At 37.6% G+C, this 26832-nt stretch overlaps 1 protein-coding gene across 1 annotated transcript in view; it reads left to right on the top strand.

The window, feature by feature from the left end:
• LOC120224136 (RNA-binding motif, single-stranded-interacting protein 3-like) overlaps positions 1-26832 on the top strand; it is a 420254-nt gene that overhangs the window by 286288 nt on the left and 107134 nt on the right. Inside the window, exons 8-9 of the mRNA XM_039222358.1 lie at positions 13648-13694; positions 26083-26179. Of these exons, the coding sequence (XP_039078289.1) occupies positions 13648-13694; positions 26083-26179 (144 nt within the window). The remainder of the gene's footprint in view (positions 1-13647; positions 13695-26082; positions 26180-26832) is intronic.

Genomic DNA, 26832 nt, shown 5'->3' with positions numbered 1-26832 from the left:
TTATCAGTTTTATTCCAGCCAGCATAAGCCAAGTGATTTGTTATGACCTACAACCCAGATAATATGTTGTCTGTTTTCAGACCTGAAATCAACTTGTTTTCAGTGATGGATGAAAACTTCCCCTGTGCTGTAAAGTTTTATAGCTCTTGTCCATTCAGAGCTACTATTAATAAAAATTCTCTTCAGTGCCAGTAAGTGAATGAAAGCCTGCAAAGGTCATGTGGGAAAACGGGGTTTCTTGTTCTATTATGGAGTCCATAGCCAAGTACAGGCATAGTTGATGAACCTGATTTCAAACATCCAGGCTCCTCCCCATTGTGCCAAAAGGCACAGGAGTAATTATTCATTCTGACTAAATCCATTTATGATTGAGACTAAAGTGTCTTTTTAGATTTCTGAGTAGACGAATAGCCATAATTAATAACAAAATAGTTACATCCTAGATTCTCATTTAGATAAACATTTTCTTCGAGGCTATGTCCTGATTTTATGTTTGCTTTTGTTTTTATTTTTCTGAGAGACAGTTAATGCACACAGAGTTGGCATCATAATTCTGAATTCCAACTGTGTCTCCATCACCATAATCATCAGTACTCTTATTGTCAAAAAATATTTGTCCCTTTGTGCCGTGTTCCAAGGACATAATGAAGTGGAGGGAATGACCCTTGCCCTGGATGTATATTAGAAATTTAGACACACTGTGAGAACCTCCTCCGCCATCTAGTTGTTTTTCCTCTGTCCTTTCTTACTTTCTCAATATAAGACTACTTATTGTAGAAATGTTCTTTCTAAGAGAAGAATTCTGTTTGAAATAGATTTTTTAAAAATAATATTGAAGAAGAAGCAGCTTAAACACAAAGGATTCAGTTATTCAACAAACACTTACTGAGCGCCCCCTATACAGGAGGCACAAGACTGTACATAATGGATGTGCCATAAACAGACAGATAGATTCCCCGCCCCCTTGGAACCTAAAATGGCAAAGATCTTCTCTGTAAAATAGGCAGTTAGGATAGAATATAATTTCTCTTGTGGAAGTAAAACCAATGATGGCAGCTGGCTATAAACTATACAACAAGGAAAGGAAACCAAAGCCAAAATAAAAATAATAAAACTAACAAAAACAGCAGCCACAAGAACTTCAGTTCACACTTGTCCCGTTACTGTCCCACTAGCTGATTGATTGTGTGTGTGTGTTTTTCGGAGTAGGTAATGGAGAAACTGATGTATATGCATTTACAAGCCAGAAAACCACCTTAGAGTGGAAAAGCTTCACCTTTTTACTCGTCCAGTAGAGTCCCCTATGTCCTTGGCTACTGAGTTGGTACAGAGAGAATAATATTTAGAGGAATGACGTGACCTTGGATGTGATATGATAAATCTTGAATCCTTTATAGTACACTAGTAACTTTTGAGAACCATAGTTCTTTCTGAATTTTAAGGAAGCACATCATCTTAAGGGTTGTCAACATCTGGATTGTGCTCAACACTGTTTGCTTTTCTTCATATTTTATCCGACGCTCTGGTACTTGGTGGGGCGTAGGGGCGAACTTTAGCACTTCCATCATAGATCCACAGCTTTTTAGCTGAGGGACAAACTTGGGAATGTTGGGGTTTTTTTTCATTTTTTAGCTTCATTCTCCTCATCAGTAGAATGAGAACGCTTAAAAGTGTGTATTTAGTGATTGAAAGGATTAAATGAGGTGCCGAGGGTAAAGCTCTGAGCACAGTTCCTGGAAAACTATAATCACTCTAGTATTAGCTATTATAACTATCATAATATCATCAACACAAGTCAGGGCTTTTTAATCTGAAAGCCAGCTTTGCTGTGTGTTTCTTATGACTCACATGCTTTAATTCCTTGGTTTCCAAATTTATGTCATGTCTCTTTTATTTTCCAAATGGGAATTCTTTTTAATGACACAACATTTATTTGAAAAGACATCTGCTACCAATATCATTTTTCCAGCTGAATTTTTCACTTATTTAATAAAGTATATTATAAAACAAGTAGAAGTTAATTTATTTTACTTTGACCCAGATTTTATTAAGGCTTTTATAAGATCACATTCCAAATCATCATCTGCATTCCAAACATTGTTTAGCACTGAGACATTAGATGGTTTTCAAATTTCTAGCCAATTTTCTCTTGAAGGTCAAGTAATCATAAAAGCCTAGGGCTGGCAATGGGAAAAGGATGGAGAAGATGAAAGAAAAAGAAAAAAGAATAGTGAAAGAAAACATGAACTATATAGTTAGATACCAAGGGAAAGATTGAGCCGCTATTGACATTTGATGAATTACATGTTTACTGTTTTTAAAGAGAAAGAAAATGAATTATTAACCTACCAATTCTGGCACGTAATGGCAATGAATTTTGCATACAAAAGGTACTCATGCAACCTCTGTGGCTATGAAAGATATTCCTCATGCTCAAGTACTTTCTTGTATTCTTCAAAGCATTTATCTTTGATAAAGCAGTATCCTGATGCCACAATGGGTGACTCACTGGATTTAACAAATATTGGGAAATAGGCATTTTTCCTGCATATTCTATGGCTCCATTAGTGCCAAATGTCAGTAATCTACTGAATGCCCTAATCTATGTCAAGAGTAATGTTACCAAGTTATTTTGTCTGAGGAATTTTTAGAATCCTTATAAATTAGTATTAATGCCACTTATGAAATTTCCTTTTGTTTACGGAAAGACTCAGACTTGTGAAATTATCATTTGAAAAAAAGATCTTTATTATTCATGGGTTGAATCTTCATTATTCATGGGTTCCACGTTTGCAAACTTAACTCCTTGCTAAAATTTATTTGTAACCCAGAATCAATACTGATGGTGCCTTCATGATCATTTGTGCAAAGCAGTAAAAAGTGTGAGTCACCTGTGGGTTAAAGCTTCACCTTGTTACTTGTGAAGTAACACTTACCATAATGAGCACCGTGTAAGGTATTGAATTGTACACCTAAAGCTAATATAATACTGTATGTTAACTGTACTGGAATTCAAATTTAAAAAAAAAACTTGTAAAAATCTGAGTCATCAAAAATGCATACTCCCAAGGTTGAACAAGAAAGTTTCTGCCTTCTTGTGTCAACTTTTAGAACTATAATCAGGTGTCCTTACTTTGCTTTATGTAGGGCCAAATTTTTTCACATTTGGGCTTTTCGTTGGTGAGTTCACTATTTAAAATGCCCCCAAGTGTAGTCCTGAAGTGATGCCTTATGTTCCTAAGTGCAAGGAATCTATGATGTGCCTTATGGAGACAATGTAAAAATAAAATGGAGATCAGCGTTGTGCAAATGTGACTTACAGTGCTATTGGCCTTGAATTCATTGTTGATGAATCCAAAATATATATTAAATAATGTGTCTTTAGACAGTAACACAGCCAAAACAATGTTGTCTATTAATTAGGTGAAAATGTTGTGATCAGAGGCATGTAGGGACCTAACCCTCTATTTCCTCTGGGAGCAATGAGTCAGCATTCATAATTCAGTGTTCATGATGACTTTATAGAATATAATTGTTGCTAGTTACAAGAATCCATTGTGTCTTGTTTTCTGATCATTGTTACTGAGTGGGAGCCAGTTACTGGTCCAGTCTATATCTCTTCCATTGATATAAAAACAGTGTGCATGGGTATCAAAGTAACTGTACCAATGCATGCAACCAACTGTCTTTATGTGAAAAGTTGTGTTAGAATCAATTGTCAATTGTTATGGATCTAAAGACAACGGTTTTTACTCTGCTCAACCAAAAAATGTAAAACTTTCTAAGGAATTTGGTAAAAACTCTAGTTCTATTTTCATGAATTTAATGAGTCTACGAGGGACCACTGGCTTTTAATCACTTCATAATGACCATTTAACATTCGACCCAATGTAAAAATTCATATATCTTCCTTAACAATACAAAGTCATCAGCCTAACACATTGAATTATTTCTACTATCACTTATAACATTCTTATTTACCCACCTATCTGCATATGAGAGGAAGCTATATTGACCCTCTTCTTTAGAAACCCAAATGAGTCACATTGATATGGAAAATATGTGATGTTAAAAGACACAAAGATGGCTATGGAAGTAATAACAAACAAGCTAGTTAAAATCTGGAGAGAAGAGATTATCCCTATGGTTACCATTTATAATGAACACTCCAAAAGGAATAATTTGTTGAGTTTATGAAAGCATTTGGCTATCACCAGCTGTTACCAATGCTACTTTGAGGCATTCCTAGCAGTGATGAAAACAAGATGAACTTAACCATGTGGCACCCTTGTCTTCAGTAGGATCTGTTTGGAACAGTGCACCTGTCCCACCAACAATTTGATCAGTCACCAGTCAACATCCTTTTTATTAAATATATGAAGAACCTGATGAGGTCCAGAAATATATCATTTCTATTAGCTTTGGAGTCATATTGACTGCAGTTTAATTTTACAATACTGGACATTAGAAAATTTATGTTTAAGAGATTTGGAATTGAATTATTGCCCCCAATAAACCATTAGAAATAAAAAATACTTTAAGAAAAATAGTTTATCTAAAGAATTATGTCAAGACTTAGTAGTAAAAGGATTAATGATATCTTTGACTATATTCCATGAAGGTAGAAAAATCATCTATATAGCTCACAATTTCCTTTGGGTATATCACCATGCTTGGCATTTCATTGCCCAATTATTTTCTTTAATGAAACCCTGGAAAAAACTAAGATGTATCTAACAACATTGCCAGTTTTCAAAATAGTTCTTTTGACCTTGAACTGAAGAGGAGACTTTACATATGTGATCTTAAAAAGAGCAACTGCTTATTATGATGTGTTACAACACTTGTGATTGAGTTTGTTAGCAAGCCCATCAAATGTAGCCTTTTTATTTTGTGTGCTTTAATGGCAAGTTAGAGAGCAGGCTCAAGGTGAATGACACTTGTAATCTCAAAAAAATCTTCCCATTGGCACAAGAACTTGAATTCTCAGTAGTTTAGCTTATAGATTTTCTAACTCAGGTAAGTTTTCTTATTTTAAAACTGCTGGGATCATATTTTCTAACCTATGATCATTAAAGATGAAATGTAAATCTGGCAAATTCCTATAGTCATGTAATTTTGGATATGATGTGTTTGATGATGAGCTCTAGTCATCTGTCTAGTCTCCATTCTCAAAGAAGAGGATGGAAAACATACGTATGTTCTAGGAGAGAAAGGAGGCATAGGAAGGGCTGAATGATGGAGAAATTATATCAAGCATTTATAAAGGGAAAGGCTGATGGCTGAACTCCATGTTCTCTGATTCCTTTGACACAGTCTCCATGACAATTAAGGGGGGCATCAGCCAACTAGGAAATTTCTGGAGTTGTTGGTGTTGTTCTGGCAATTCCAGCCTCTGCCATAAGACTCAGATTTGTCCCCATCAGTATTTAAGCCACAGCTTTCAACCTCCACAGAGCATCACACTGCAGTTGGGATCTGGGAGAATATGGATCAATTAGCCAGATACCTGGAACTCCCAGTTATCTGTGTGAGCTGCACAGGCTCACCCTGGTAGCAACGTCAGCATTTTATATTTTCCTACTTAGTATGTTATAGTGTGGTTTAACCAGGTATACACTATATCATTGACTCTAAGATACCATTAATTAAAGATGAAATATTATTTTAAATATCACTAAAAAGAGAAGTTGCCAAATTCAGATGTCGTCAGATATCATGCAAGCCCCAATTTCACAGGCTTTAAAATGTGAAACACGCACACACACACACACACACACACTGTGTTTTAGAATCTATGAAGTTCAGCCATTTAGATTGAAATAAAATCAGAAGTGTCGACATAAAATATGGCAATGTTCTCTTGTGTCGTGTATGATTATAAGTTAAGACTTAATTTAACTTTGGAAATGGCAAACTAAGACTAGAGCTTTGAGAGCTTTAGCCAGCCCCATCATACCTTTTCTTCTGCCTTTGACGATACTTTCTTTGTGCAGCCATTGCTTTTTTCAATCATCCAGGCTTAATTCTGTCTGCATCTTTGTGTCATGTCCTTCTTTATTGCTATAAAGGGGAGAAATTTTCTGCCTGTCTAGGGTGCCTCTGTTAAAGCCAAAAAGGAGAAATATTGTGATGACACAGTGTATAAACAGCAGGACTCCTTGATGTTCTTTTCCCAAACACAGAGAGTTAAATTTTCTCTATTCTCTGTCTATTTTTCTGTTTTTTTCCAAATGATAAATCCTTTGCATTTCATTTGCTTGATTCCTGACAACCCTCTTAAGATATCAAGATGATTTTTCATAATCGTCTCCCTACTCTTGGTCAGTAACTTGGATAAGAGGGGCCTCCAGATTTTCTGGCTGCCTCTAATTGTCCTGGGTTCTTGCTCAAAATTTGGTTTGAGTACACTGGCTTCCTGCTCAATCAGGAAGGTCTGTTAGCTTCCCCCTCTGCTTCCCCCATGTCTACTCACCAACCAAGGACTGAGACATGTTCTTTATCAAAAGAGCATCTTCACAGCACAACAGTGTGGCTGGGGGGAGTTGCAAACAGAGGCAGGAGAAGGCATCTCTCTCAACAAGAAACGATAACTGGAAAAAAGATGTTGACCATACATTCAGTGTACTAATTTAACTTGGCAATAGATACTTGAGTTTGAGACCATGATTCAGGAATCACCAGGACATAAATCATAGTTGGGATCTGAAAATGAATATCATTACTGTACAGAAGGGAAGAAGAAGAGGGCAAACCTTGTCCCTGAGCACCGCAGGCACCAAAAAGGCAGGTGGACCAAGCAACATCAAAAGAGAAATCATTCTCTGAGAAGTTCAAAGAAAACCAGGCTCACAGAATTGAAGGGAAAGGAATGTTGAAAGAAGAGGAAAATCACTGGTCAAAGGATGCACGCTAACCAAATATGCTTTGGAATAAATATCTTCCTTAGATTCAGAAATTGTGAAAATTAAGGAGTATTATATGAGCCACTGCACAGGATGGTAAGCATATTTTACAGAACAGTTAAGAAGGAGGTGTCTGTTTTGTCTCAGGACCAGGCCGTATAATCTCTCTTTGGGAGATTTCGCAGGGTCCTGTCTACAGTCTCATTTGTCCCTCATCTTCTCTTTAGGAGAGGGATTAGCCACACAGAGCTCAGGGAACATGCCTTAAACATGACCACTTTATATGGCTGCCTGCCTCACACCATTCAGTAACCACCTGACCACACCAGAGCCATTGCTGGCAAAATTCTCCCGCTTCCCCTATTTTCTCACATCCCCTTTCAGCAGGTGCGTCAATACTCTTCCTGCAAGTTTGCCCTGAGCATATTGTTTCCTAGGATTAGTTCCTTTTTTTTTTTTTGTTTTGAATAGGAAAGAGTTTTAAAATCCTTTCTTGGGATCCCTAGGCGGCTCAGTTGGATAACTGTCCAACTTTGGCTCGTGTCATGATCTCACAGTTTGTGGGTTCAAGCCCCACATCAGGTGCTCTGCGCTGACAGCTCAGAGCCTGGAGGCTGCTTCAGAATCTGTGTCTCCCTCTTTCTCGGCCTTCCTCCCTGCTCACACTCCATCTCTCTCTCTCTTTCTCTCTCTCCCAAAAATAAACATTAAATTTTTTTTTTAAAAAATCATTTATTTAATGGAAAACTGTACTTGGTATTGATCATGTTGTGGTTTTCTGGTGATTTTTATTGATTCCTCTGAATATCTTGGTCATCCATACTGCTGCCTTACACATAGGGAATTCTCAGTTTCTCAGCCAGTATGGCCATTTATAATTACCAATTCTTACTAGCTTTCAGCACTAGGATCAATGTATGATTAACCCTGAATTTTCAGTATTTATTCTTGACCTTCTGCTCATTCTCACATTGAGGCTTCTGGCTGTAGCAGCTCCCATTCCATCCCAGATCTTTTGTGTGCTACTGGCCTAGCAAAGTTAAATGCTTCCTGCAGTTTTGAACTTACTTCTAAATCAGGCCTCTAATCTATAGTACTTTTATAAATGAGATTCCTTTTTTTCTCCCAAATTTAAAATTTTTAAAAATTCATTGAACAATTTATATAATACATTTCCTTAAATTCAAAGGTTTTTCCAATATAAAGTAAACCTAATTATATATAGCTTACCAAAGAGTCAGAAAAATATAGGAAAGGAAAAAAATCATTTATAGTGATACCACTCCAGTATTTTGACATTTAACATTGTTGAAATTAATTTTTTTATTTCTAGTCAGAGATTTTTTTTAATTTTAAAAATTTTTAAATTTTGACCCATACGGTACACATCATTTTTTTTTCACTAAGGAGCATGTTTTCTAAAGAAAAATACTGGTAAATAAATATAAACAAAGTTAAGCAAGGTTTCAGTGTAATAGCAGAAGCCAAACATTTATAACACATTATAGTTTTCAAGCCCTTTCACACACAAAACTTTTTAAGCCACCTCACTTTATTTATGGAATTTTTAACCATAACCTGCCAACAGTTATAAATATTGTTAACATTCATTGCGAGAAATACATTCTTTAAAGATAATATCCAGAAAATTACATTATCCTTTTCTCATTTGGCTTCCTGAACTCATCTTAGGCTAGTTCAGTTCACAATATTTACTAAAATATACAATATTTACTGTGTGTATGCAAAAATGTTGCCTCATATCTGATCGTAGAAAATTGGAAATTCTTGTGACGATTGATTTTTGCCCATATAATTATGATGCATCATTTGTCAAGGAAGAATTTAGAAAAAAGAGAAATGTTATGCTAAAACATTGATGTTTCCATGTTCCAGGAATTACAGTGCCTGTCTGTCCATATGCAGTTTACTGCCTCAAGCTTTTTGGTCCCCATTTACATGACAGTATAAAGAGAGTTTCAGGGGAGCCTGGGTGGCTCAGTCAGTTAGGCATCTAACTTTGGATCAGGTCATGATCTCATGGTCCACAAGTTCAAACCTGACGTCAGGCTGTGTGCTGACAGCTTGGAGCCTAGAGCCTGCTTCAGATTCTGTCTTCCTCTCTCTCTGATCCTCCCCTACTCATGTTCTCTCTCTCTCTTTCTTTCTCTCTCTCTCTCTGTCTCTCTCTCTCTCTCTCAGAAATAAACGTTAAAAATTAAAAAAAAAGTTTAAAAAATGATAAAATCAATTCTATCAGCCTATCTTCTCATTGGCTTTGTTACAGTCTGTGATCCTCTGCTCTTCACATTATAGTCCAAAAGGTCTTTCTGAAGAGTTCATGCCTACTCTCTACTGAGTACATTTTAAGCAATATTTCCATGAATATTACTTCTTCATTTAACTTGTTACTCATTTAAAATGATAAATGTCAAATATCTAGTTCCTAAATCATACTGATGTGTCTTAATGAAATCCTTATATTTATTCAAAATAATTAGATATCTTAATTACTCCAACAAACTGTATTTTAAAATTTCTTCTAAACCTATTTCACTCTTATAATATAGATTCTGCCCAGGATGACTAGAAATACCCCACTATGGTTGAAATACTAAGCGAAAACAGCTGCTTCTGGAAAATGACAAAAATACCCCCTTTTGTTTTAAATAAATCGCAACTGCTACCAGTGCACAACTAATGTAAACTTGAGAAATGGAAAATATTTGTGAATCTCATAAGCTCTTTTGAAAGAGAGACAGGATTAAACACCATTTTCCTATGTATGTGGTGTGGCATTTTTGTTTTGTTCCAAGTTATTTCACTTTCTGTGTGACTCTGGAGTTTGTAAACGTGCCATAAAACTTGGTAATTACATGATGATGATTTCATGGTTCTCACTTAGTGTAAAGGTGGCTAGACAGGGCAGCAAAATCGATTTTATTTTTTACCTTTGTGGAAAGAAACAAAAGGAAATTGAATGCAAAATCTGCATTAAGACTATATTAGCATTATACTCCACAATCTGTTACACATGAAATGAAAAGCAAGTGCAGCAAGTGTTAGTTATTGTGCTGTGATATTCAGCCTGGGGGCTACGTTCAAACAGCTTTTTGTCTAACCTGTGCCTTCTTTTGTTACCCATAAATGTTCTAAATGCATCTGACCTGAAACTATCTCTTGTCTCCTCTTGCCAAAGGTACTCAGAGGCAAGACTGTCCCTAGGCAAAATCATGAAGTAGGTGACTCTTGTGTTCATCTCCTAACCTCTTGCAATGACAATCTCACTTTAGATTCTCTCCACCTTCCTGTCCCCAAGTGCCTACTCTAGTTGCTTATTGTTCTGGATTTACCCTCTGTTTTCCAGGGGGCTCATGCTATTTCTTACTGTCCAATCCCTCTTTGATTGTCTAATTGCCCTGCTCAAAAAATATCCCACGCCTCCCGAGGAGGAACCAGGCAATCAAGGTTCTCCCACCTTTTCTTTTGACTCTGAATTCCCACTACACAACCTCCACCATGATGTTCTACTGCAAATGAATCACCCACCTTACCCTTTTTATCTCTGCATCTCTTCCATGCTATTCTTTTTGTCTGAGTTGGCCTCCGTCTTTCATCTCCATCTATAGAAATCCTAATTATCTTTCATTCAACACTCCACTCATGCCTTCCCTGACCACCCCCAGCCTCTCTCCTCTACACCTCATCCATTCATCACACTCATATGGCTCTTACCACGTGTTGCTTTGTTTTATAATATTTATGTATGTGTCTTGTCTCCAGGCACTGTGCTGGGCGCTTTACAAACGTAATCTCATTTAAATTTCACAACAATCTGATGAGGTAGGTATTACTGAATCATTTAACAGTTGAAGAAACTGAGGTTTAAACAGGTTAAATAATCTGCCCAAGGTCACACTGCTAGAAAGTACCAGAACTAAGACTTGGACTGAGGTCCAAAACATATATTCCTTCCCCAAAAGCATATTGCCATCTGTTCGGTTCTTTTCCATCTTCTGAAAGATGGATGGAGTTTTAAGATGTAGACAGAGCCAACTCAGGCTTTCTGATTACCAAATGCATTTTCAACAAAAAAAGTAGAGTTTATTCATAATTATTGTGTTCCTAGTTAGAGCTGACTTATTAACTATAACCCATAAGAAATTCAAGTAATATGTGAGAGAAAAAAATCCTTACCTAAATTTGTCAGGACAAATAAACATGGCACAAGACGAGAAAGTTCAAGATAATTTGTAATTCAAGAAATACTAAATGGCATTGGACTCTGAGCACTATTGGAAAATAAGTACAAGGAAAAGAGGAAAACATGAGGTTGACTATAAATGACTTCCTCTAAATCCCCTAGGACTTAAACAGTCTCAGGTGGTTAGGAGGCTGAAGGTTTCACCCTAAATCTCTCATAAACTAACACTATCTCTATTGAGTATAAAAGCCCATTCTTTGCATTCTGCCTCTGGGGTAGCATCTTGAATAAGTGAGGGAAAAGTTTAGTGTTTCTGAGAAAGAACTCCATGCCCAATGGACAACTTATACAACTGCCCTCTCCTGTACCCAGAACCATAGACTACAGCTGCCCCCGGACAGGCTCATTCCAGGGACTCTTCAGCCTGGAGCCAGCCTCCTGTCAGTCACATGGCATAGGGCCCATCTTGGGAAGAATTTGGACTTACGATCTCTTTGTATTTTGACCCCACTGCCTTTGCTTCTCCTGAGGGGAGAAAAGCCTATCTTCATTTCTGCTTGGTTACTCTTCTCATTTTCCAGTCATCTACCTTGTCATCACATCAGTTGCATATTTCTTTAACATGGTGAGATGCAGTTATCGTTAAGCACGTGTTCTCAGTGCACCTCTGTTGACTTCTGAAAGTCATCTCAACTTTGCTTGCAAACTCTGTTTTGATTTCTGTGTGCTCCCAGTATGTCAGTCCCATTCATATACAGCTCTAAACTTCCGTTCTTTATACCAATCTTAATAACAATTTTAAAATTGGGAAAAATAATGCATGTAATCTAAGCTTCACTACAACAGGGCATACTGAACTTCAGACCCTATCTTGGAAAACCTGAGAATTTCCATTTCAGTTATTTGCTGAATCTGAGGAATTCAATGAGCCCAGTAGGAAAACTACCTTCACCCACACTGGAAAAAAATTCAAGCACAAAACTCCTCTCTCTTCTGTAAAGATTTTATGATTTTTCTTGTCTTCTACTAAAGTCCTCAAAGCTAATTCATTTTTTTCTTTTTATTTTGGAATAATTATAGATTCATGGGAAGTTGCAAAAGAAATGTACAAGGAGGCCCTGTGTACCCTTCACTCCATTTCTCCCAATGGTTGTAACTTATATAATTATAGTGTGCTATCAAAGCCAGGAAATTGACATTGGTCTAATATACTTTCAGATTAAAACAAAACAAAACAAAAAACTACCCTGATCACAACATAGTCAGTTTCCCTTCCACTTTCTGTTTATACTCACAAACAGTAACCAGATGGACAGTGTTGGAAAACTAAAGGTGGTATGACTAAAGGTGGCTCAGTTGGTTAAACATCCAACTTCAGCTCAGGTCAGATCTCATGGCTCTGGGTTTGAGCCCTGCTCCAGGCTCAGTACTGACAGCTCAGAGCCTGAAGCCTACTTCGGATTCTGTGTCTCCCTCTCTCTCTCTCTACCCCTCCCCTACTCGCACTCTGTCTCTGTCTCTCAAAAATAAACAAAACATTAAAAAAGTAAGTTAAAAAAAAGTAATATACCAGACATGCACAGAAAAAGTTCTCCTACATTGCTAGGGATGATCATCAAGTCTGATGCAGGAGTAGGTCAGTGTCCTAGGTAGTGGAAGGGAGCCTGCATCAGAAGACGTGGGCTGGAATCTGATTCTGCATCTAAATGTGTGACCTTGAGCAAATCTTTTGACCTCTGCAAGCTTCAGTGTCTTCATCTATCAAATGGAGAAACTATTTCTCCTGCCTACTTCATGGGGTTGTTGTGAGGATCAGCTGTGATGATGTGTATGAAGGAAGGATGTAGGTTGTGCATTAGCAGTCATGAAGTTTATTATTCTTTTCTGAAACTACTGCCAGTTACAGAAGTTTAGTTTTTCAAAGGTGAGTTTATTCTTAGAAACAGAACAAAACCACCTCCTTATGAGCTACAAAGCCTAGAATTTCCCTTATGTGTAAATGACCTTGCCTTTCTACCATTCTTAGTAGGACAGGTACTAGCAATATATTGGACAAGCGCACTGCGACTTATTACCTACACACCCTGAGGCATACCATCTATTTTAAAATAAAAATTTCTTAACATTTCCTTCTAAAAGGTCGAATGCATTTTAAGTAGCTTTATTTTTATCCTGACCACAGGATTTATTCTTACTTTTTTTTTTTGTTCAGCCATGAGATGTACAATAGGTGCTCTTGACAATGGTGAGAAATTATAAGGATACCAGATTAGACAGAGGATGGTTTATGAAGTAGAAATGGAAATTATCCAAACTGCATTGTTCCTCGGTGTGTCTGGGTATATAATATAAACTCCTAAGTCACTGGTGGATTCTGATGTGTGGGTAGTAAAAATGCTAGTCTTGGCAGTAAGGATGGAAAAATGTATTGGAGAAAATAAACTTAAATCATGGAAAGAGTTTCTGTGGACTGAATGCTTTGGGCACCAAGATAAAAGCATTAAGATTTGTTTTCTCCCCTTTCCTCCCTGTATACAGGCTGGCATGGCTCTGACCTATGACCCCACAGCTGCCATACAGAATGGGTAAGTCGACCATGTTTTTTCTATTTGAATCGCTAAGGTATCTTTGACCTCTAAAATCAGCACTGAAGAAACATGTTCAAAACTGTCTTTCTTTTGTCTTAAATCTTTATGCAAAAACTGGGAACCAAACACTTCTCACCAGTCTATCTTTTCTTCTTCCCAGCATGACTCTGAGCTCATAGTATCTTCCATGTCGTCTATTCCCACATGATCTCTACCCACATTAAGTTTCCCTCTCTCATGCTCTCTCTCTCTCTATGATAAAGAGTAAGGAATAGGATGTGAAGAGGGAGCATAGATAGAACTAGACTGGAAGAAATATCTGTGTATCTCTGGGGTAGGAATGTTGCCATGCTGATAACTCTGGAGTTTAGCTTTCAATGATTTTAGTGTTTTCCAAGTTCATTTCAACATGAATAATGCTTTGCAATTTTCTTCTGGCCGTCAATGGAAGGTAATGGACAGAGTCAAATTAGTAACTTGGCAATTGTGTCTTTGCTCTTTATTTTAATAAGCATCTAGAAATGTTGTGGCCTCTTACTTAGCATAAGTCACATAGTCTAGGATTCCTCCTTTGAAAAATAAAACTTAAACTACATGTTCTGATCTTGCAAAAATTCTGTAATTCTGAGTATCTTTGGTTGAACTCACGTTCCAGTATCTTCTCTTTGTTTTGACTGTCCTACAATTGACAATAATTATTCTTTGGTTGGTTGGTTACTTTTATTTTCACAGCCTTCTATCTTGGATTTCTCCATGGTGTTCAGTTTTCTGTCTTCCAGTCTCAGAATGAAGACCTCATTTAAGATCAGTGTAGAGAATAAAAGAATGTAAGCTGTTTTTTATTTGGTCAGCTGCCTCTAATGAAAACCTGTGGGATGTTGGAAGGATTTAAATATCTCCTATTCTGATAGTTATTCACTTAGGCAATCATTTATTCATTCATTCAATAAATATCCAATGGGTATGCCAAGCACAGTGTGTGCTACAGAATTAAAAGACAATATCTGAGTAAGGCCTTTGCCTCAAGGAACTCATAGTCTATCTACCCTTCCAGAAAAGAGTAAACGTGGATGGTAGGCAAAGAAGGGAGTCTATTCCTTTCTCTCTTGTTGATTAAAACTCTTCTCTAATAGTGAAAAATAAGGATTTTTTCCAATAAGCATTTTCTTATTTCCAATAATGCACTATAAATTGGTGGGTAGAAAGAAGAAATAGAGAAGAACGTCCTCAAGAATCATATTGGATATTTGGGAATATAAAACAGTTAACTCAAAAGATACAGAACAAGACATTAGATGCTAAGTGATGGTGACAGAAAATAGGTGTTATAATAGAAGGGAGTAACATGTATTGAACACATACTATGTACCAAGTACTTTATATTTGTAACTTAACATGCATTGTTTCAGAGTCAAATACATGTATAAACATGTAGTTACCAGTAGATATTTATATACATAAATGGAAAATAGAAATAGTTGAATGAATTGAATGAATATGTTCACTAACCAGATTCAACAAGCGCTAATATTTGGCATACTATATATGTACGTATGTTCCCCTCTGTAATATTTAGCCATATATCTTTTATAAAGTCCTTCTTTATAAGGACTCATGTGAAGGATTAGAAAGGCAGCAGTGACTTAGGCCTGGACCAGAGTGGTCTGCATTGCTTCAGTCAGTAGTCTTAATCACACGTAATTTAAAATCTGACTGTAAAAATTAAATAAATAAAATAAATCTGACTATTTTCTCTAAAGACATAATTTTCCAAGTATTATTCCTGATTTATAATAAATCTAAAGAGAAAACTCATCTGAGCAGCCAAAAGGGAGCTGTTGGTGGTGCCATGTTAGAGGCTATGAGGGCACAATAGCACACAGTGGACATTTCTCCCTTCTTAAATGTTTACAACAATGAATACACATACTCATGAAACACATTTTAGTTAAGATGCTGAGGATACCCATCTTCTTGATTTTCTCATCTGATCTACTCTCATTGATAAAGAACCATATATCACCAATTAGTCTTTTTCTTCAATACCTTCTTGTCCACTGAATGTTCCTTTCAGCCTATAGAAACGCTCAAGTCTTTTCCACCTGTAAAAGGGGTAGAAGTAAAACCATTCTTTCATACCAATGACATCACTTCTAGTGACTACACTAATTTAGCCTTTTCTTCACTGCTAAACTCAGTTGTCTATACATATTCTTTTCCTTTTTTTAATGTTTGTTTATTTTTGAGGGGGAGTGGAGGAGGGGCAGAAAGAGAGGGACAGAGGATGTGAAGCAGGCTCCCTGGTAACAGCACAGAGCCCAGTGAAGGACTCAGACTCATGAATCATGAGATTCTGACCTGAGCTGAAGTTGGAGGCTTAACCACCTGAGCCACCCAGGTGCCCCTTCCCATATTCTTTTCAAATGAAGCTTATTAATTATGCAGTCTCGTTTCAAACTTGACTGGAATTTCCCTTGGTGATGTTCCCGGTGATGTCCAAATGTGTCTGTTGAAACTGACACCCCTTTAGTTCTTGTATCATTTGAAATCTTACTTCATTCGACTTGTTGTTGTTGGTACCATTTATACCATTCTGGAAATTTCTTGTCTCTTGGGTCCCATAACTCTATTCCCTGCTGATCCTCCTTGCTCTGTACTCTCTCCCTACTCGGTTGGTCTCTTCTGATTCCTTCTCTATTGTCCACTTTTACTAATCTTTCTCAGGATTTTGTCTTTTTCTTAGTTTGATCTCATCCATTTCTCTTGCTTTTGGGACCTGAAGACTTCCAAGCTGACACTTCAAGTTCCTAAGTAGATGCAGGGCACTATCTCTTGTGTTTCTAACTGACTATTAGGTAATATTACTCTTAGATACTTTGTCTGTCCCAACTGAGATGACTAACTTCATCAGTGCTTCCTAATAGAAGCCAAACAAATTCAAATGAAAACCAAATATGAAATTTACTTGTTCTTTTTTTTATAATTCACTTTAAGAATTATTAAATTTATTTATTTTGAGAGAGAGTAAGTGCAAGTGAGGAAGGGCAGAGAGAGAGAGAGAGAGAGAGAGAGAGAGAAGCAAAAGCAGGCTCCATAGCACTGTCAATGTGGAGCCCTATGTGGGATGAGAACATGACCTAATAGCTGAAATCAAGAGTCCACAGCTTAACTGGCTGAACCACTCACTAGTGATTCACTTTAAAGCCATTAAGCATTCATTTAAAGTGAATATAGGCAGTGGTTAAGAAAACTCCAATTTTCTGAGTTCTCTCTTTTATAGTATTTTTAATGATAAAATGGGTCATTAAGACTTATTCAGCTTATCTTTGAACTAGATCTTCACCCCATCCTTGCTACTGGTTGGGTTTATTCAATCATCTTCCCTACCTGTACTAACCTTTTACCTGTCTTTAATACAGCTCTCCTGTAAAACATTTTCACGTTGTGTTTTGAATATTGTTTTAAAATATAAAAATGTAGGAACACCTGAGTCACTTAGTTGGTTAGCTTCCAAGTCTTGATCTCACAGTTTTGTGAGTTTAAGCCCTGTGTTGGGCTCTGCACTGACAATGTGGAGCCTGCTTGCGATTCTCTCTCTTCCTCTCTCTCTGCCCTCCCCTGCTTGGTATCTTTCTCTCCCCCTCAAAATAAATAAATAAACTTTAAAAAATAAGTAAATAAAAATAAAACACCAAAAAATTTAATCACAGTAATCATCTCCCTGCCTGGTTTAAAGCATTAGGCAGACTTTATTAACTATAGAACAAAACTCAGACTTCTAAGAGTGGCACCTTAAAAATCCACAAAAAACAAAAACAAAAACAAAAAAACCCACATGATTTGGTTCCTGCAAATTATATGAACCTTCTGTGAACTCTCTCAGAACATCCCATGCTACTTTGCACCTCTGTGTCTTGTTGCTGATGGAATAATCTGTTCCCTGAGAGAATGGTGATTTCCTCCCTTCCTCCCTGTCTCCTTCCCTCCCTCCCTCCTTTCCCTTTCTCCCTCCCTCCCTCTCTCCCTCCCTTCCTTTCCTTCTTTCTGTCTTTTTTTTTTTTTTTTAAATACTGCTCTCCTTTAAAGGACACAATCAAATGATTCCAGGCAGAGATAACTTACACAATTAGCCATAAGAGAAACAGTATAGGCAGTGGTTAAGAGTGTACACTCCAGAATCAGCCTATTTGCACATCCAAATTCTGTCATTCACCAGACATGGGCAAGTTGTTTGTGCTTTGGTTTGCTTTTCTGTGAAATGGAGATGACAGTAAGTCTTTGTAAGGATTAAAGGAAATGTATGGTACACTGTAATCGTCAGTGTAAATATTGATGTTATTGTTGTACTATATTTCATGTTACCATGATATGTTTGACAGTCTCTCTTACCATGTAGCCATTGACACAGTATTTATATCCCTGCTGGACTGTTAACTCAGTGAAGACAAGTTCTATGCTTTGTTCATCTTTATAGACTGTTTAACCCAGGTTTGTGCTAAGTCAGAAATAGGGAGTGTAACCAATGACATCTACTTGGCTCCAGCAACTTGGTATGAAAAACATTCCCCTTTTCAGCATCAACTTACTCTGTCCGCATGTAACACTTCAATCTGATTCTCTTTAAGTATAAGCCTCTCATTTCACCCAAAGTATCCCAAATGCCCATGAATTTGTCACATCTTGAGTTAAGAATGGAGTTTTAGAAGGCTGGGACTGTCCATTGTGTTGTTGGTAACAAGAAGACAGAAATTTTATATAATGAAATGGAAAGAATAGGAAAACTGTAGTAAATTAATCTTACTCATTTGTTACTTCTTTATATAGATGATTTTTAAGGTTTTGTTCATCTTTGGTTTTATTGCTTTATATGATAACATTTTGATAATAGGGAATACTAGAACAATAATTTCTAAGCACGTAAGATGTCAAGATAACCACGAGTATGTTCTCAGCCTAGCTTCCCTTGAGTTAGCATTAACGTGCACCTCGGAGGTGTGGAAGTTCGTTTAGAAAACTCACTCAGCACCTTAAGGAATCCAACATGAATCTCCAGAGTATGCCACTCCCTAGTCATATTTCTGTATTCGATCATGGTGGCAGCCTCATTCAGAGAGCAGTCACTTTACAGAGAGAGAAATACTTCTTGCTGTAGGAAAGAAACTGGTCTCATTTAACATAAGACAATCGGTACCCAGAGATATAGTTGTAACTCACTCTAACCCAGTTAACATTCTTAAATATGGCTTAATGCTTACTTAGTTTAATTCAACAATTTTTTTCTTTTGCAAGTCTGTCTATTACATGGTTTAAAATCATTTTAGTGATGCAAATTTGAAAAGGAAAAATGTTATATCAAAGACAAGATACAATGCAAATAATACTGCAATAGAAGCCCAAGGTACTATGAGATTTATGTCTATATTAACTTTTATTTCTATAAAATTTTTCTGAAAAAATGCAAGAGAAATGGTGACAGTAATTCTCTGGGGGAAGCAGGCACTGAGGTACTGCAGTGTAGGGGAGAGAGGGAGACTTCTTTTTCACTCTTTATATTTTTATATTCTTTTCAAAAAGAAAAATAAAGAAAATTAGTGTCATAGAATGCCAAGGAAGAGGCATTTGTGAGTGATTAGGAAGGCTTATTGATGGAGCAGTGGCATGAGCGTTTCCTCTTAGAGATGTCCCATGTCATAGCTAAGGAACATATTTTACGATGCTGAGTTTTCTCATACTAATGGAAATTGTACTCACTGTACTAAGCTCTAGACTTTTCTGCGTATGTGGCTGGGTTGTAGGCAGTAGCTTAAAGTATGCCAAGAGTTAAATATGTGTTGAGTTTCATGACCTCTGCATTAATACAGCAACATGAAATTGAAATAAAGGCTCCACATTGAGCTCAAGTTTGGCTAATGAAGAACAAACATTTGTAAATACCAACCATGGTGAATCCACCGTGTTTGAATTTAGATGTTAGAAAATGTCAGTTCTGTCATCTGCTTGAATCTATCCAAATTATCACTTAAAAAATAGTTCAATGTTTCATCTGTCTAAGGCTTTGAAGTTTATAGTGAAGAAGGTGTCTGGATCACAATGGAAAAATGAAACTTTAGCTCCTTTTACTTTAAGCTAACTTATAAGAATAAAAATACTGATTCTTCTTTCAGAGATGTCTGGCATAACTATACAGTTTGTTATTACTACTGCCCTATTGCATTTTTAGCAGTCCAATCTGAAATTCAATCACTTTCAAAGATGAGTGTGGAAGGCGGGAAATAATCACTCCCCATATTAAAACTCCCATCTTTCCAGGGCCCTTTTCAGTAATAGCTGCTGTGTAAAAGTCCTCTCAGATTGTTTTATTTGAATAAAATGTATTCTTGGGAGAGACTTGGGGGGAAAATGTTTTCTATAGCATTGCTTTGCCAGCTGTTGTATATGGGCATTTGATATTAAGTGATACCAAAGCCTTATCTTATTACACTAGGAAATGAATCTAATGTGAAGGATATGGTGGTATTACAATAAAAATGACCAATAACTTATTAATCTTGTGCTATAGTGTTACCCTGAGGATAGTGTTTGTGGTTCTGACTCTAACAATATTGCCTGTGGACATGAAAGACGAGCCAGTACTGTTTATTTCAGGGTGCAAATAGGATTTTGTGTGGTTTTCTACAGTGAAAAAACATTCTACCCTGCCGTTATTGATATATTCATGTTATTTTTATTGTCAGTGAAATAAGATTTCAGCATATTACTACTGACTGCCAAATCCCTGACAATAACTTTCCTGCAGGCAAGATAATGTCCTATTAGTGACCTAGACTTGCATATTCTGAACTTCTGGAGCCCCCTTGCTTTAAATGCTAGAGAACAAAGTCACTCTTTGCATCCCTTAGAAAGATTAAGTTTTGCAAAGGCCAACTTAAGAGTTCTAATAGATAGGTCATGCTTAGTTAACTCTCTTCACCACTATGTCATTTGGTATTTTGATCATATGACATCTGTCCAGAGCGACTGGTTATTCCTAAGGCAAGGTTTCTCATCCTCAACACGGTGACATTTTGGACCAGATAATTTTTAGTGTGGGAGCCACCCTGTGCATTGTCAGATGTTTAGCAACATCCCAGGCCTCTAACCACTACATGCTATTCCACTTGTGAGAACCAGACATGTCTTTAGATCCTGTCACCAAATGTTCCTTAAGGAGCAAAATTGCATCGAGTTTAGAACCACTGGATGAAGAATGAAAGGAACGCTTGTCATACACACAATGCTATGTAAATTTTGGAAATTCATGTATCTTAAAAGAGTAAACTTTTCCCAGCAAAATGGTTTAAGAATTAATTCCCATTTTTCTATCATGGCATTTTCAAGGCATACTCCATATGTTATGAGATATAAAAACATGAAGTCACATATGTAGACTTACCTTAGCTTTGTTATTATGGCTAAAACGTTCTGTCAATTTTCTCTTTTCTGTTCCCGAGTAAGGAATACCCATGCCTGGAGCATGTATTCGGATGGTTTGGGTTTTTTTTTTTTTTTTCTTTTTCTTTCTTTCTTCTTTAATGTCATGGCCATGTGGAAGTGTGTTTAAGCCCTAACAGATACATGGCGAGGACTAAGGAGAAGCAAACAGATTGGGAACTCATTGTGCGCTTCTCTCACAGAGCTTGGATCTGTGCATTTTCTTTAGATATGGCACCTCTAAGCTGCCAGTGTGATAACAGCCTTTCTTGTCATGCTTTAAGCAACGGTTTCCTGTAAATTCATTCAGTGTATGTTTGGTCTTGGGAAGAGCTTATTTCAGAATATCAGAATTAGAGGATCAAGACAGTGTGCTAAGTCTCCTCTCCTCAGTATATTTTTTCCATTCTAAGTATCTCTCTGACTTGAGTGGCAGTATTGGAACTTGCTGGGAAGTCTGAAATATAATTATTGTTTGATGGATAGGATTAGAGCAGATAGAACAAAATGCATTAAAGTTTCTCCCAAGGGTTCCCTTTGTAAGTATCAGTTTACTTGGCTGGTTTCTTTAGGTTTCTGCTTTCTGTTTTCCCTAGAAAATCTCCTGTAAACTCTACCTACCAATCCAATTTCCGTTGCCTTCATATTTAATACTTCAGTTGGTATGGCTTACAAAATAAGGCAGCCACGTTCAAATGTGGTGCATGATTCATTCCATTGGTGGAAGAAGTAGAAATTGGGTTTCTAAAAGAAGTCAAACCGCTGCATGAGAAATGAGAAAAATTGTTTGTGGAGTGGTCATGGAGTTGTCATGGGTGGAGTGGAGTCATTGTGAGCCCTGAATATGGAAGAGGTCTTTTGGTTCACTTCTCATAAATAAGATCTGTCAAGGATAAGACCTAAAGGAGATTTTTAAATGCAAATCATGATTTTTGTAAAATAAAGACTTGTTTTCCCTAGTTACTAATACAACCCACGCTTAGGATGCAAGCCTCCACTGAACATATACCTTAGCTTTGTGATGTTGGCTTCTCTTTGGGTTCTCACCCCTCAGCTTCCTATGGGGACCTATCTTCTATGCTCCTGTATAGAATCTTGGGATTGGCCATGCTGTACTGTAATCACTACTTATTTCCCTAAACTCCTCTGTATTCATTCATCCATTCATTCAAGCTATGGCTCTTTATTAAAAAAAAATTTAATGTCTATTTATTTTTGAGGGACAGAAAGACAAAACATGAGCAGGGAAGGGACAGAGAGAGAGGGAGACATAGAATCAGAAGCAGGCTCCAGGCTCCAAGCTGTCAGCACAGAGCCCAACACAGAGCTCGAACTCATGAACCGTGAGATCATTACCTGAGCCAAAGTCAAGAGGCTTACCCGGCTGAGCCACCTAGGTGCCCCAACCTATGGTTCTTAAGTATCTATTATGTCTAAGGCTCTATTCCAGGCAGCAAAGCCAGTGTGTCCTCAACTTTGTCAAAGCTGTCATCCCAGAGGGAGAAATAGTCAATAAGTACCTTGTGTTAGTCAGCTCAACTGCCATAACAGAATACCATGGTTCAGGTGGCATTAAACAACAAAAAATAATTTTCTCATTGTTCTGGAGGCTAGAAGTCTAAGATCAAGGTTTGGCCAATTAGATTTCTGGTGAGGACTTTCTTCCTGGCTTGCAGATGGTTGCCTTCCCACAGTGTCCTCACCTGGCCTTTCCTCCATGAGTGCTCATGGAAAGAGAGAAGTCTCTAGTGTCTCTTCTTGTAAGGACACTGATCCTATTGGATCAGGGCCCCACACTGTCAACCTTGTCTAACCTTAATTTCTTCCAAAGCGGTTCCATCTCTAAATACAGGCACATTGAAATTTAGGACTTCGACATATGCGTTCTGGAGGGACACAGACATTCAGTCACTAACATACATAAATAAATTTTCACAGATCACTACTTTGGATGGAAGGAAAAAGGTAAATTACAGGACAAGAATAGAGAACAATTAGAATGGAGATGGTGGTCGCTACTTTAGCGACTGTAGGCCTCTCTGAAGAAGACAGTTGAGTGAGACCAATAATGAGAAAGGTGTAGCCGTAGGGAAATTTTTGGAAATGCTCAATGCAGGTAGAGGGGATTATAAGTTTCATGGCCCAAGATGGAGTTGAGAATGATAGGATCATGTGACAGTAGGTCAGTGTGGCTGGAACCTAGCCGGCTGGTTTAGAGCCTAGGAGAAAATTACCAAAGAGGTAGGTGTTTGCCTATTTGTGCCAGCCAATACTAGAACTTCAAATTTTGTTTGCATTGCAGTTAAAAGCCATTGGAAGATTTTAGGCTGAGTAATGTACCAACAAGATACAATTTAAGTGGCTAGACAAAGAAACTCTAAGGAATGTTTTAGAATCTTATCAATCTTTGGTACACGTTGTAAATGCTCAATAATTCTTTAAAAGTGAAAGGATGGATGTTTACTTACACCTTAATTGACTTTGCTCAGAAGGCAGGTGTATTAGGTATAATCTACATGGAGTATATAGTCACTCTTTATAGTGTACAATTCTGTGAGTTCTTTTTTCTCAAATGTCTGTTTGTTTGTTTGTTTGTTTGTTTGTTTGTTTTGAGAGAGGGGAAGCAGATGAGGGGCAGAGAGAGAGGGAGAGAATCCTAAACAGGTTCTGTGTTTTTAGCATATGGGGCTCGAACTGACAAACTGTGAGATAATGACCTGAGCTGAAATCAGGAGTCAGATGCTTAACTAACCGAGTCACCCAGGTGCCCCCAATTCTGTGAGTTCTGACAAGCGTCAAAACAGAACAGTCACATTGTTTCCCAAGATTCCCTCATGAATCTTTAGAGTTAGTTCCATCCCCCAAGCTCAGCCTTTAACCTTCCTCCACTGATCTATTTTCTGTCTTTATAGTTTTGCATTTTTCATGCTGTAATGTAAATGAAATGATAAAATACAGAGTCTTTTGAATCTGACTTCTTCATTTAGCATAAGTTACTTAAGATTCATCATGTTAAATGTATTGGTAGTTCTTACCTTATTGCTTAGTAGCGTTCCACGATACAGATATACAGGAGTTTGTTTATCAATTCGGTTGAAAGATATCTGGTTTGTTTCCAATTTTTGGCAAGTGTCTTTATTGACTGCTGCTATAAATATTTGCATTAAGGTTTTTGTAGAAACAAAAGTTTTCATTTACCCTGGGTAAATGAAATATCTACCACTGGGATTATTGAGTTAGAAGGTATATGGATGTTTAACTTTATAAGGAATTAACCTGGTTTCCAAAATGACTATACCATTCTTCATTTCCACCAGCCACGAATGAAAATTCCACCTTCTCTAAATACTTGTCAGCATAGGATTTTCTTTTTTCTTTTTCTTCTTTCCTTCTTTCTTTCTGGGCCATTCTAATCATATGCAGTCAATATCATTTTTTTTAACTGCACAACTTAAACTTAGATGTCAGGTGGGTATGGATAGTACACAGTACCACTGTAACACAGTAATTTTTCCAGCTGCAATTTTTTAACCAAAAGAATACGACCTTATAATCCTTGTTGAGAGCTGGATAAAGTAAATTTAAGGCGATAGTCCCCCAATCCTTGCTTGAAGACATTTATGGAATCTAAGATTAAAGAATGTACTCCTTGAATCCTGGAAGCCTTGAAATCCAGCTCTCCCTTCAATAGGAGGCTTGTAGAATGCTTCTTTAGAATGGTAACGCATAATAGTCTCTATTCAAAATATCAGTGACCTCTGAGGGATGATGAAGCTTTGATCCCAAAACTCCAACCTCAGTTATGCTATTTTTAAAAAATAAAAAGTAGTAGCTGATTTTTGCTAAGAGTACAGCAAAGTGAAATGATTCCATTACCCCTGAGACCCGTTTTCCCAATCTATCCTCACATCAGTGAAATAATCTATCAAAGGCAACCTGGCCTTTTTCATTCTGTGGCTGGCCCCTCTGGCCTTTCACTTACCAGTGAGACAGGAAGGAAGAAACATGATTTGAAAGATGTGCTGATGAATTTGAGCATTAGGTAACTTGTGAACTCTAGGGTAGGGAGTGAGCAGAGATGGGTGTATCACTGATTTAAGTACCTAGAAGCTTCCCTTTGAATGATCTGTAGAAGGATCATACCTCTCCTGGTTTGTGAAGCCCTGATCTTGCCCAGTACCATTCTGTAATAGTTTGACAAAGGGCCTGAAGGACTTGAAACTCAGGGCTTTTTTCCAGTCTATACGAGTATCTCCCAGAGGTCCAGAATCTCCACCAAATGCCTTCATTGGATCTGGAAAATATCCCTGTCCCCAACCACACACAAACCACACATTGTTCAATTTTTCTCTTTTCAGGGAGAGAACATTTAGCTTTGTTTCTGCATAAGTGCTGGGGCTTCTGCCTAGCACAAATTATGTAGAACTCTCTAGGAGATGACCCTCTTTCTTGACTGAAGAGATAGATGCAGTTTGTGTACACATAACATTGGCCATCTTTATAAAGCTTGGTGCTCTCATTTTCCTTTTCTCTCAGAGAGCTGTAGAATGTACTGCCTTCAAAATAAAAGCGATTTTAAAAAAGAAGAAGAAAACAAGACAAAAACAAAAAAAGAGAGGCCCATGGCTTTTCCGCATCTGTTGGTCAAACAGACAATGACACTCACCTGGCATAAGAGACTTTGTGCAGCCCATTTTAGAAGATGACTCCAAGTTGTCATTTTGTTCAGAATGATTTATTTCTCTTGGTGGAATCAACTACTATAAATCTCCTGGCTGCTCCTGCTCACAGCTTGTGGAAAAACACGAGGGTGGAACTCTGTGTTTCCCAGAGGCACTGGGTAGCATTTGAGCAGCACCTCAGGCATTGCAGCAGCTTTATGAATCTTCTTTTTGTTGTTGTTTTCTGTTTGCAGATTTTATTCTTCACCGTACAGTATTGCAACCAACCGCATGATTCCACAGACATCTCTCACGCCATTCATTGCTGCTTCCCCTGTCTCCACATACCAGGTATGTCCAATTTACCTGCACCTGAGGAAGCGTCTTTCTTGCCAGGAGGCTATGTGAAGGCGAAAAGGACACAGTAGAATTTTTCCTTTAATTGTCCTCAGACACTGCAGTCAGACCTTTAAGTAATAAGCCTCAAGGCTTCACCTACACTTTGAAGGGCTCGATCACATCTATGTCCCTGAAGAGTAAAATCCACTGTGCTCTCCACTCTTCCTGCTGGATTTTTATGATGAGGCTCCTTTCCAGCCAACATGAGTGCAGCCTTCTTGCCGCTGAGAACTTACTTTGTTGGTTATCTGCTATTTGGGTTGTCATGTTCCCTACTGTGTCTTTTCTACAAGCACACATCTGGCATTCCCCTCACTCCCTCCAGGATATTTTACCGTTGTCATCTCATTTTGTCATAGTGGTCCTGTGCGTCCGTGCAAAGCCACATGGACAGTTGTAAGTTGTTTTCCCTAAGAAATGGGGAGGACTATCAAAGTGGTAAAAAGTGATTCCTGCTTCCTGCTCTTACCTCATTCTCAGTCCCGCAGAGGTCAAAAGAGACCTCACGGGCTTGACATGTCGAAAAACCAAACAAAAATCCAAGACTCAGTGTGTGTCCTAAAGCAGATGTTGTAGCGAGTTAATTCTAAGTACACAGGTGGATT

The sequence above is a fragment of the Hyaena hyaena genome, unplaced genomic scaffold (genome assembly GCF_003009895.1).
Source record: "Hyaena hyaena isolate Hyena2069 unplaced genomic scaffold, ASM300989v1 scaffold_1117, whole genome shotgun sequence".
NCBI classification, from domain to species: domain Eukaryota; kingdom Metazoa; phylum Chordata; class Mammalia; order Carnivora; family Hyaenidae; genus Hyaena; species Hyaena hyaena.
Note: the sequence above shows the minus strand (reverse complement) of the source record. Positions and strands in the feature narration are given on the sequence as shown.